Below are 12,997 nucleotides of genomic sequence, written 5' to 3' on the forward strand. Positions count from 1 at the left end.
CTATTAATTAAAGAGTTTAATTAAGAAACCCATGAGATGTGTTAACTGAGAAGCCCATGAGTTTAATTAATCTAAGAAATTCGGCCTTGATATAGTCTAAATAGAATTGGTCCTATATCTAGTCTAATGGTGGACCTAAGGGGTCACACACTTAGATCGAGACCATTCCACAATTAAAAAGAAAGAGTTAGCCCAATGTGTTTAAGGGCTGAGCCTAAAGTGTTTAGAGTTTTTCCATGGCGTGATTAGGGTTCTTGAACTTTATTTATATGTCGCTTAAGAAGCTGAAAAAAATAAGAAGAAAAAATTTCGTTTTCTCTCTAAAGGTGTCTAGGGTTGTTAACACGATCAAGACGTTCGTGGAAAGATTGATCGTGTGGACTTGCTCTTAAATAGATGATAGTGATTCAAAAATAGATTTTCTCTTAATGTACCTTTATATGGCTAAAAAAATCATGAATTAAGAAAAATAAAATAATTTCTAGTAACCTCTTGATAAATTTACGTTTCAAATAAAAATTTTAAGAACTAAAACTAACAATAATAATTTTACCCAATTATATGAATCATAAAAATCATGAATTAAGATACACATTATTTAATCTTTCTATTTATTTAATTAGTTTTACAAATTACAAGGACCTTATCACTACTGAAGAATCTAATGAATTAAACACATAAATCAAGAGGATCATTTAAGATGAATTGAAAAGAGAAAGCCTTGAAAACAAAATTTACTTGGACTTGGGACTTTCTTTGCAATTGATTATCAGACGTTAAAATGGTAGAAGAGGTTGAGCAAATGGATTTAAAATTGCAACGTAATAGGAATTGAAGAGAGGAACGGTGATAATAGAGTGGACGTGAGAAAAGTGAATTTTGTCTCCTTTTGAAAAGTTGAAAAGCTCATAAGTTGAGAAAGTGGGAAGTTAAAGACTTGAGAAGATAGGCCCAATAGAATAATAACATATGTGCTTATAAATAAAATATCGAACACATAATATTATTTATAATATATATATTTAAAAAGAGGGTCAATTCTTTTTTTTTATATACAAATACTAAATCTATTTTTTTTCCAAAATTAAGGGGGTGAAATTACCTCAATTTTGTTATGCATCTTCGCCTTGGGGCACTATATCACTTTTTTTTGTTATTGTGCGCTATATTGTAGATTTGCTAATGACTCATTTGATCACATTTCGTCGTTGTTGTAGTTGTTGGAATCAAAAGTTTCCCAACATTGTTCATCACCATCGCTCACCGTCCTTGCATTGCCAAACTCCTGAAAACAACAATTGTAACTCATCGCTAACTTGTTGTCGATAGCCAATTTGTCTCTTGCAACCAATACCTCTCCAAACATTCTCAAACTTACCATTCCTTCTTGCTTTGTGTGTCTCAAAGCCGATTGAGAGCTTCACTTTTTATAGTAAATAGTTTTCGTACATTCTTGATCATTCCATATGTATGGTCATATATATAAATATACGATTACATAATTACCTTGAGTTCTTCCCTTTTTTTTCATCCAATCTTCAATCTTTTTGGTTCAAATTGATCCTTGGTCACTTCAAATCAATTTTCCAATCTCATATTTGAGATTGTTACAAATTTTGGAAACATTTGAGGTGGTGGGTAGTGAGTTTTTTGATTAACTTTTTAAATTCGTGTCACTTTTTTGACTTGTAATACCCAGGAAATTATTAAGGGTATAAATGGTATTTAATAAAGGGTATAATAGGAATTATCGAAAGAATAAGGTTATAGGACGCACTAACGCAGCTTTGGATGATCGAATTAGTTGGAGGGAGTAACCCGGACCCTAGAAGATTAAGAAAAATGGTATAGTATCGACAAATAATTTGAATTATGATTTTTAGTGATGAAAAAAGTGAAATCGGAAACAGTTTTCGGTACAGCTGTCGACCGGGCTAAGAAAATCGAATCGACATAGGAGACATCCAAAAAGTTAACGGAGCATGTCAAGGACCAATATTTTATATATAGAACAACCCTTAAGTGATTTCGGGTTGAAATAAATGGATTTAAGGTCAAATTAATCAGTCAGACTTAAGTGTAATTTTCTAAATTTGCCAAAGGAAGGTCAAAATAGTAATTTTTTAGGAATTTCGAGGTTAAATGAGATGTACTAAACTTGTGGGACTTAGTGTTATATTTGGATAGTTCAGGGGCACAAGGAAAAGGGCTGAAATGTCAAAGGAAGAAGCAAGGGGGCTAAAGTGCAATTTAGCAAAAATTGCACAGTGTGAACACAACAGGGAAGTCGGTCGCCCCCTTCCACCGCACGTGGCCGCCGTTTCCGGTGATGGGACGATCCAGGGGTCGCTGGGGAAGGTGGTATCCTGCCTGGGGAGGCGTTGGGTGGTGTCCATTGGCCGGAATTGGTCAAGATATGACCAGAATTAATGGAAAAAGTGTGGAAATCTGGCCGAGATTTTTGAAGGTTTATCCTCATGATTTAGGGCTATTCGAGGGTGTTAAAGGCTAGATCTAGTGTCTAAGGGATAAGATCAACCAAGATTTGGAGATTTTCGGCTGAGAAAACGGGTATAAATAGGAGCAAAGTGGCCGAGAGTTTTAAAAATTTGGAGCTTCAAATCGGATGCGTTAAAGGTAGAATCGAGAAGCATGGATAAAGGGCTTTTCATCCTTGCATCAAGGCTAGTGATTCTGGATAATTTCATGAGCTTTAGTGTACATTTGGAGGCTGTTCGAAGAAGCGAAGAGGTCCGCCTCGCCGGACCTGCAACTGCCGATTTGGGAGCCTTTCCGATGGCCTTTCGGCCTGAAATTGGTGCTGTTGGGATCAACTTTCAAAGGGCTTCAAGGGGGTGCCCTTATTTTGGTCATCGGATGAGTCGTCGGCGGCCAGAGCTAAGGAAGAAGACGGTCACGCGTGGCTGCACGCGCCAGTCTTCACTCGCACCCATGCGCTAGGCGGGTGAGGGCTCGTGGATGAGGGCATTCTGGTAATTTCTCCTCCATTATTTTTTATTTATTTATTTTAGGATTTATCATGTTGAAATAGTTTGGAAAATATTTGAGGAGATAATTATTTTGGAATTATAGAGGTGAAAAATAGGAGAAAAATAGAGAAAATTATGGAAAAATTAAGGAAAATAGATTTTAATGCTTCTCTAATTAAATATGATGTTTAGGAAGTATCTCTACTTGAGGTTGAGTACAAGTTCAAGTATTTGGTGATTTGGCACGTAAATTGAGGTTGTGCACGAGGATCAAGGCGATCCGAATGTGTTTGAGGTGAGTGGCCTGACTCTAGTTTTACCTTTGTCTGGAAATGTTTTGGTGTGAGTGTAGTAAGTTCAGGTGAACGAATAACACAGTAGGGCACTCGAAACCAGAACTCGGGATGCTATGCTTATGCATTTTATTCTTGTATATATGACATCATTTGCATATTGATCATGTAATATATTGCATCAACTGTTTTTACTTGCAAAAGAATCGGTGTATAGCGTGTGATTTTCATATCATTGGGATATTGATTTTCGTGTCGTTATTGGGTCCGTATGGGACGAGATGGGGTCTTTTTGAGAATGGGACAAAGTTAATCCTAGTAAACGAGTGACACGGTAGGGCACTCGAGAGATTAAGTATGTCGCGGCAAGCTCAACCCCCAACGGTGTGTGGAAGGTGTTTCCACGGGAGGTTGAGTATGTCAGGAAGATTTCTCAAGATATACGTGTTTGCATTTGTCATTTTGTCTGTATATGCCATGCTCGTATGTTTGTTCGTGCATTATGTAAACTGTTTCATACCGTCATTTAGATGTTTTGTCATCTAACTTGGGTTATGCCCCTGGAACATTCAATGTTCCAGTCAAGGACTGCTGCGAGGGCAAGGACATGGTCGGTTGAAGGTCAACGGTACTTAGATTGATAGTCATTGTAAACTTTGGAGTTTTTGGTATGTATTCCAGCGTGTGTATAAGTAGTTGTACAATAACATTGTTATCATTTGGTTATTTGTATTACGTATTTCATTATGGAAATGCTATGTAAGAATCACGGTGTTTAATGTTAATGTATTCGCTGCATTATGATATCTTTCGTTTAGTTGTTAAGATTATTGATCTTGTTAAGTTAAACGGGCAAGACTGGAATTTTCGAGATCTTATGTTTGCATGTGAAGGTGGTTCATGAAGTACCGCGCGTGATGATATTATTTAAAAAAAAAAAAAAAGATTCTCGAAAATACTCTTATAGTGACACGTCCGACAAGGCGGGATGTTACATGACTACTTGTAACTTCATCATTGGTCATTGAAAATCCATTTTGAGTATCGAGTTACTTTCCTCCATGTTGGTTATAAGACCCGTTGAATAGTTCAATTTGGTTTGAAACTATTTGACCAAAATTTGAGTTCAAAGTAACCTTCTCCAATTGGTTGTTGTGTCGTGGAACCTATTTTTTTGTAAACTTTTTGGGTCTGATTACTTGAAGTCTGATAGGTGAAAATGCGACATGCAAATATTATTGTGTGTTCGGTTATATTTATTTAACTCCCAAGTTTCCACTTGTCTTAAGCTAAGCCCATTTAGATTTCATTTAAGTCCAAAATAAGCTATGTAATCAATTTATTGACTTAAAACTCGAATGACTTTTAATCCATTTGAAGATTTTTGAAAAGTTAGGCTTTGCGTGTTCATCTCAATCGCATCTACAAAGCCAATATTGGGTTTGAGCTAATTTGATATGATTTGATCCAATTTTGCAATCACATTTACCTCCTTTTAACTTAGCTAAATTGGATTATCTTTATAATTTTTAACAAATTATATATACTTAGATAATTTTCTTCGCGAATTCATGTTTTAGTTCTTTTAGATTGCTTCTGTGGCTCGATAATTCATTAAATTATTACTAAGCTCCATTTTAAGTCTAATTTCAATTAATTCAAAAATAATTTTTGATATTTAAAAATTCTTAAAATTTTTTAAATATTACAAAAGGAGTTCAAAATTCAAATTTATGATGCGTCACTTTTTGCTCTAAAGGAAGGAGAGTCATCTCTTTGGAGGGTTTGACTCTTAGAACATCATACCAAAAAATGGTTTAACAATAAGTAAGTGATAAATCAAGGATAATAAATGCTTAGTAATAAAAAGAAATGATACATTCAAAATCAAACCAGAGATAAACGACCTTATAGTTAGAAATTATTTTAGTGAAAAGGTGCAGTGATTTAGTTAATTCTTTAGGATTACCTAACCAAATAGGGAAATTTTGTTCTTTAACTAAAAAGCAAATAGGTTATGCCCCAAAACATGAAACTTGTACATAAAATTTAAGCATAAAAGGTATACATACGCTAAGGACAATGGAACCATATATAAGGGTAATTGACTTGTCAAACTTAGGTTTCGAATTAGAGACTAAAAAGGATTGGTCGACTATAGTGTTTGTCTACTAATAAATTATTTATAGATTTCAAGACACAAACAAAATATTCTATTAAATTTAGACGACTAATACAGTCTCATTACTTCACTAGTCGAGTACCTTTATAACTCATAATTCATAGTCAAATTTTAATTGATTTGATTAGTGGTAAGCAGGTAGTTGATTATTTGTTTATTCTTTAAAGAGTAAATAAGATTTATGTCAAATTTTAGTCAAATCATCCTAATTAACTACTTACAACCTTATTTTAATCTTTAAAATAGCGGTCAACTTCCATTGACCAGTTGTTTGCACTAGTCAACTACTTGATATATTTTAACCGAGTGAATTCTTTAAGCACTTCTAAGGGATCTATAAGTACAAATTATTATTATTTTTAAAATATACTTTAAAAATATTTTATTATCATGAAAAGCATAAATAAATTTGTACTCTTAATATCGAGTAACTGGTAAGCAGTTAAAAAATGGGATTTTCGTGGTGAGATAATGAAAGATTTTGTGTTCAGACAATGAGAGTATGAGTAAAATGTAATTTTGTGTATTTAAAGTGTTAACGTCCTTTATTAAATTTCCCCCCAAACAACTCAAAGCTCCACATCCATGCAATGGGCAATAATATGCCTGTCCACCACTCACGTATTTCACGGCAGCTGCAAGTGGCATCCATTACGTTTGCCATGACGATGATCCATTCAAATTTCAAACAACAAAGCAAAATCAAAAGAAAAATGGTTTCACACTTTCCTTGTTTCAGTTTAAAATTATTATTATAATTTTAAAGAAATCTAAACAAAAAATCATGTTTTTAATTTAATTAATAAATTACGTAATTTATTTAAAGGTTTTAATATTTTGTTATTTTTTTAAAACTGAATAATATTTTTTAAAAAATCTCTCCATTCTTTATTAGAAGTACGGGTGGCGGCTGCCTCTGTGGAAGCTTCTGACCGCTTCTTTTCATAAGCTTTGGCGCCTCCACGCGACAAATCTCTCCTCCTCTTCCTCCATGCAACCATCAATCAAACCCTACCCCTCTCTCGTGATCCATCTACTTAATTCTTTCCAATCGATTCTGAGGCAATCCGGAAGGAAAGGGTAAAAATACGTGTGTTCTTTTGTTGAATTTCATCCGTAGGACAAATGGCGGGACCAACAAGGCAGGGGATTCCTTCGTGGATTGGCGCCGCAGCTTCCAGAGTCGAGCTCGATCCCAACGTTTCCACGGCGCTTCGAGAAGAAGTAGCAGAAGAAGATTCCTCTTCTTCGTTTCCTCCTCGTTCCGGAACCGGTAACTTAACGCTACCTGATGTCGATGTCGGTTTTGCGGAGAGGGCTTTCTCTGCCGCAGGCGCCGCCGTCCTCTCTGCAGTCCTCGTCAATCCCCTCGACGTTGCCAAGGTCTTCCCCCCCCCCCCCCCCCTCATTTATCTCTTCTTCCCCATTCAATTGTTTTCGCCACTTCATAAATTCATATAACAGTTGGTGGTTATCTGAGGCAGGATTTTTCACGGTGCTTGTGAATAAGGGCCATTGTTGTGTAGATTATTCTTGTAGTGTCTTGTGGTCATACAAATTAATGGATGGCTTTTCCCTTCTTCTGTTTTTGTTATATAACTTTGGTGTCCATTCTCATGATCATTTGAATTTTTTAGGGGTACAGTTTCCTCCTCATATTTTGTTGGTAGTTTTGCAGTTTCTTAATGCCTACTTAGCAGTTAGCACTCCTTATTTCATTAATTTTTTGAGAGTTCTATTCCTTCTGGAAGATGCCAATTTCATCTGCTCATAGTCCATGTAGTATTTGGGTGTTGTGTAAAAATTTGGTTCTGCAGATGAAATCATTTCATCCTAAATTAACGAATTCTGAATTTGTGTGGTTGGTTTTCCTATATTCTATGAGAGTATCCTTTATGTGTTTTCATGAGCAGACTTTATTTATTTTATTTTGATAGAATTCTTAAAGCAGAACTCACTCAATGGGATAAAAGCTTGTGATTGTTGTTCTTTTATTTTATTTTCCCAACTAAAACTCATATACTTCTCTGCAGATGAATGACTCTTAAATTTCCTAATTCCCATCTCCTGTAATGAACCAGTTCCTATAACAAATCAAAGGGTGCCTTATAGTTGTCTACAGTCATATGAATTGAGGGATAGATTTTCCTCCTTATGTTTACTTCATAATTTTACTTTCCATCTGGAGAGATATTTTGCTAAATGTTGCTCCTGAATGCAAGTCTAGTTTGAGCTCTGAGGGTTGCCTTTGACCTGTCATCTCGTTTATTTCCTTCTGTATTCATCCTAATAACTTTTTTTTAGTCCAATATTGATGTAGTTGTACCATTATAAAGTTATTGTATTTCCATTGAATTTACTGACCGCTATTTGTACTTCCCAGACAAGGTTGCAAGCACAAGCTGCCGGTGTCCCTTATGAACGCCTTTGCAACATGACATGTTTTGAAATGAACACGGTATGTTTTCAGGGGTTTTTCATTTTGATTTTCTTATTTGGGTGTGCTTGTAGTTTGGTGGAACAACTTAAAATGTTACATCTGTTTGGTTAAAATCTTGATTTTTTTAAAGATGTTGAAGGGCTTAGGAGACATAGGGAATCATTAGTGCCCTTGAGGCCATCTTTTGAACTTTTTCTTTTTCAATGACCTGATGATAGCCATTCAACAACTATGTTAGAGTTCCAATTCATCTATCACTAATTGAATGCCCTTTCTTGTTGTTTCCATATATCTTTTGTATTAGGTGGTCAATCCAAGATGAAATAACTTATATCATCATCAAAATTCTTCTTTGGTGTTTAATGAATAAAAATCCTTATCCTTGTTGCCATGTATTTTTTCTCTTAGATGGACAATCAAAGATGAAAGAAAGTATTAATGATTTAATTCTCCTTTTGGTAACATAATCCATGTTATTTTGTGGGTAGGCCCATGCATCCTTTTGGACTAGCCTTCACTTGAAATGGCTATTAGCACCTTGGTGAATTATTCTTTGAAGAATCATCTTGCATTGCATTTAGTTTCTTGCTTCATAGGGTCAAATCATATTTATTCCCTGACTAGTAGCCTAGCATCTTGTGAATATACTTTTATAAATGATACACATCAATGGCTAATTTAGTTGTGTGTAGAAGCAACATTAGAAATGTTACCAGCATTAGAAAATCAAATAGATAACTGTAAGAGATTAATTTTATTTATTTATGTTTCTAAAGGTGTTCCTTAGTAATTATTGATCTTCTGTTTCTCATCCTTTTGCCACTTGCTTTTCTTACTCTGTAGCTAATCTGTTGAACCTGTAATTAATTTATCAAGGAAAACTGTTTTTGCTTCCAACAATGCTTATGTTTGTGGGAATTGGAAGTTTGATTCTAGTCCCCCAAGTTTTCTTCATTGACGAAATTCTGTCTTTGCAATTGTTTTTAGATGCTTCCAGATATGAGATGTCCTCCATCCTGCACTCGTACAGTTCATGTTGCTGAAACAGCAGGTCCTCAGGACTTTCATCGATATAGAGGGACGCTGGATGTATTTTACAAAGTTGCACGCCAGGTTAATAAAGTTGTGTGATTACTAATGCAGGTGCTCCAATTATTTGTTTCAGAGAGGCAACCCAATTGAATTTGATTGATGCTTAGGTGCTTATATGCATTAGTCTTTCCCAGTTTCACAATTTTATGCTTCAACTGTTGGAGAAATTCCTAGATAATGGCCCGTGCAGTCTGTATGGTCACTCTAATTTGGTTGTTTGTTTCTGTTGGCCAAATTGTAAACTACTGGAAATGTTTTCTGCATATTAAGTATGCCCAAACTTAAAGAGGTAGTAAATCATAGATTCTTTGGACAAGATGACTGAATATGTGCATTCACATCTTGACCATAAACTTGTGATTTTTAAAGTTCTACGTAGTGGCTCGATTTATTCTTGTAAGAAGTTGAAATGTTCTCTTAACACCTTTATCTTGGATTCTTGGTGATGTTATCGGAATGATGCAAATTCATGCATATTTTTGTGTATGGTGACACTGGTTGCCAGGTGTTTAATCAGTATGAAAATGTGCAGGAAGGTCTTGCAAGACTTTGGAGAGGCACAGGTGCAAGTTTGGCACTAGCAGTGCCAACTGTAAGTCTATATCACAACCTTTTTCTTTTCCTTAATTTCTTTGGGCATAGACCCATTCGTAGATGTGGTATGAGGTTTAACTATAGAACTTATGCAAACCAGGTCGGTATCTACTTGCCTTGTTATGATATTTTGCGTAATCATATGGAAGAATTCACATCACAAAATGCCCCTAGCATTACCCCATATGTCCCCTTGGTTGCTGGCTCAGTGGCACGATCACTAGCTTGTATCACTTGTTATCCCGTTGAACTTGCAAGAACTCGTATGCAGGTATTGCCTTTTGTATATGAAGATTCTTATTTGACATGTATATTCATTATATGTGACTATGGAAAATGGCATTATTTTACTTCTCTCAGGGGACATCCCATTGGGTTAGGTTGTGTTGTATGTGAAAATGCTTAAAATCTCTTACAATTGTTAAATTTCTTGGTTATCTGGTAACACTATATATATCCAGTGGCTGAAATTTATCTGACCCAACAGCTACCTCAATTAAGTTGATCATAAAATGTGGTAATCCCAATGAATTTCCTAATCGACCCTAAAAGGAGATTGGAATGGTAGTAGTTAAAACTCAAATACCCATGTTATTGACCTATTTACATATCAACTAGCTACTGTAAAAATAAAATTGGTATGCTTATTGTTGCAATTGGTAACAGAAGCCATTTTATTTCTTGGTGTGATAAACTCACTCATCCAACATCTTTAATTAGTGTGAACCAATCTTGTTTTTGATTCTAGGCTGGCTTTTACTCTTTTCTTTTCTTTTTTCTTTTCCTTTCTAGTGTCCATTATAATTAAGATCTGGGATTTGGAATTGAAAGTTAATGTGTTTTGGGACCCTATTTGTTGATGTAACTGTTCCAGAGGTGGTTATTGCATGCTTTTGTTTGAAAAACTTTTGTGTTTGTCCTCTACAATATTGCTTGAGAGGACATTTTTTGGATTCCATATCAGTTTTTGGCTAAAGTTTGTTATTCTCGTATCAGTTTATGATATTCTTCTTTACTTTAGGCATTCAAAGAGGGTGTCAAGCCTCCAGGAGTTTGGAAGACATTGGCTGGGGTAGTGCCCCCCATCAGAAGCACAAACAACCTTCAAAATTGTAAGTTGACACCTAGGTTCATAGTTTAAAGGTTTTGTGCAGGAAAACAAGATATGCAAAGTATGACTCCAATCAATCTTCAAGCATACAGCATTATGTTCCTCTCTTTCCTTTTGCCTTTCCCTTTTCCTTTTGTTGGTTGGGGTTTGGGGTGTGTGTTGGGGGGGGTGAAGTGATGGATTTCTGCCTGCCATATCTTTCTAATGGAAACTAATGGAAAATACTCAGGTGATGTAATTTGCAATAGATGCTAGCTGTTGATCAAAAAGGAATTCTTCTAAACTTTAGCCATCCATCTATAGTAAAAGTCACATGCTAGTCACTTGACTACTTATTAAAGCTAATAATACAAGTATTAAAATGTAATAATAGCAAAAACTAACCATATGCTAAACAAATAAGAGAATAAAAACACTAATAAATCTAAGAATATGCTCTTGCTTCAATCTCCCAGGGTTAAAAAGAAACTCATATCATTCAGGAAAGAAGAAGAGAATGATATCCTCCATCAATGCCTCAAACAGTGGGAGAGACTATGGTCTGATGCTCTTATTCAAAAGATCACCAAGAAAAAGGATTTATGATTGGTAAAGTAACATTCGGGCAAGGCTTAATAACTGTCTCTGACCAACACTGAACTTCTCCCTTGGAGACATCCACAAATAACCCCAAAGAATTCCTTCTGATGACATCCTTGAGGTGAACTTTCTCTAGAGCCTCCCAAAGGTCAGCCTTGCTGTGTTCATTAGAAGGATCAAGATTAGATCACGCAGTTCTTGAGAAAAGCACAGGTGCTTGTGGTATAATACCCAAAACACTGCAGGGGTCCATGAGTCCAAAGTTTGTAATATCATACTCATCAATCTGGATTCTACCTCTTTCCAGCTCTATGATCAGACATAGTGCATTGAGCATGCTAGATTTTCCTGCTCTAGTTCTTTTAACTATTGCAACTTTATCTCTTGGAGGTATTATGAAGGAGATTATGTTGTCTGTACCACCCGACAACATCCTCAAATCTATCTTTCCTTTCATTTGCTTTTGAATGACTACATGCTCCACCATCCAATATCCCTCAACAGTTAGTGGGATTAGTTTAAATTTAGAATCATAAATATGTCAGTTCCATCAACAAGTGTACGCAGCAGAGACTTGTTACTTACAGGCCTATCAGCAGCTTAATGTAAACCCAGGCTGTAGTTAGGTCTAGCTGGCACCTCAAGGTTAGTGATGAGGATGAATGGGGTTGTTCTAGCTGGCACTTCATGGCTATGATGAGGATGAATGGCTATTTTTTTTTTGGTGTCCAGCTTCCAACAGAATAAGAAAACTGTGGGATGCAATGCAACCTGAGTAATGCAGTTTTCAACTTTAAACCAGTCAAGTGCTATGTGCTCTAGCAGTGAATCTCCTCTCCACTTACCTTCAAGTTTTTTTTCAGATGTCTTTTCTCTGATCATAAATCCTGCACCCCTTGGAGAAGTCCACCACTTAGTATCACTATCTGCCTTCCCTCTTGGTGCGTGGAACCTCAATAGCATGGATTAAGAATATGCCCAGTACTAATTCCTTGTCCACATCTGGAGCTAAACTTCTCTTCAAAGCCAATCTTGCGATAGACCATGAGATGGTCTTTAGCTTTACCTTTTGGTGCTCACTGCTCTTCTGGAACCATGAAATATGGGTGATGCCTCTCAACTTGCAGATTAAGCTTCTCAACATCCTTCAACACAGTGTTTTCATAGCTTCTCCCATCAAGCACAGTAGTCCAGACGTTCCACAGTAGAAAACACATGTTTTCAAACTATTACGCCTCCAATCTTCTTCAATCATTGGAGCTGTCATAACTCATCATACCACTGATTCCTTATTGGTGGAAGAAATGTTGAATGCTTTTTTTTTTGTGCTACATATCAAACTCTACTTTAGTAAATTGTTTTAACATCAATAACACTCCTTTAACTGGGTAAATATCAATCCTCTACTCTTCACAAGATGTTGTCATCACCCTTGGTACAACTAAGGACTCTCCTTTTAATGGATAAATTTCAACATCCTCTTCTTCTGCGTAATCATCATAAACTGGTTTTGGAAGCTCTTCTTAGTTTCCTTCATTCCACCAAGTTCACTCAGCATTGCGGGCATGCATGAGTTGTGTCCCCTCTCACCACAAGCGAAACAATGGCCTTGTTTATTGCTGTTTGAATTAAAAGAACTGGAACCTGAACTGTTTTGTGTGCCATATCTTCTAAAATCTTTGCTACTTCCATCCCCCTCAACATTGGAAACATTCT

At 35.9% G+C, this 12,997-nt stretch overlaps 1 protein-coding gene across 4 annotated transcripts in view; it reads left to right on the top strand.

Moving 5' to 3' along the window:
• Positions 1-6,391: 6,391 nt before the first annotated feature.
• Positions 6,392-12,997, top strand: part of LOC127802561 (mitochondrial carrier protein MTM1-like) — a 37,580-nt gene continuing 30,974 nt past the window's right edge. For 2 of the 4 annotated variants that reach the window (XR_008023305.1, XM_052338427.1), the window contains exons 1-6: positions 6,392-6,848; positions 7,849-7,923; positions 8,893-9,018; positions 9,530-9,589; positions 9,692-9,862; positions 10,613-10,703. Coding sequence is in view for 3 of the 4 variants with exons in the window: in XM_052338427.1 (XP_052194387.1) it covers positions 6,591-6,848; positions 7,849-7,923; positions 8,893-9,018; positions 9,530-9,589; positions 9,692-9,862; positions 10,613-10,703 (781 nt within the window). In the remaining variant the exon portion in view is untranslated. Of the gene's footprint in view, positions 6,849-7,848; positions 7,924-8,892; positions 9,049-9,529; positions 9,590-9,691; positions 9,863-10,612; positions 10,704-12,997 lie in introns of those variants that run through there. The other 2 variants (XM_052338428.1, XM_052338429.1) reach the window with 2 other exon arrangements.

The sequence above is a fragment of the Diospyros lotus genome, chromosome 5, assembly GCF_014633365.1.
Source record: "Diospyros lotus cultivar Yz01 chromosome 5, ASM1463336v1, whole genome shotgun sequence".
NCBI classification, from domain to species: domain Eukaryota; kingdom Viridiplantae; phylum Streptophyta; class Magnoliopsida; order Ericales; family Ebenaceae; genus Diospyros; species Diospyros lotus.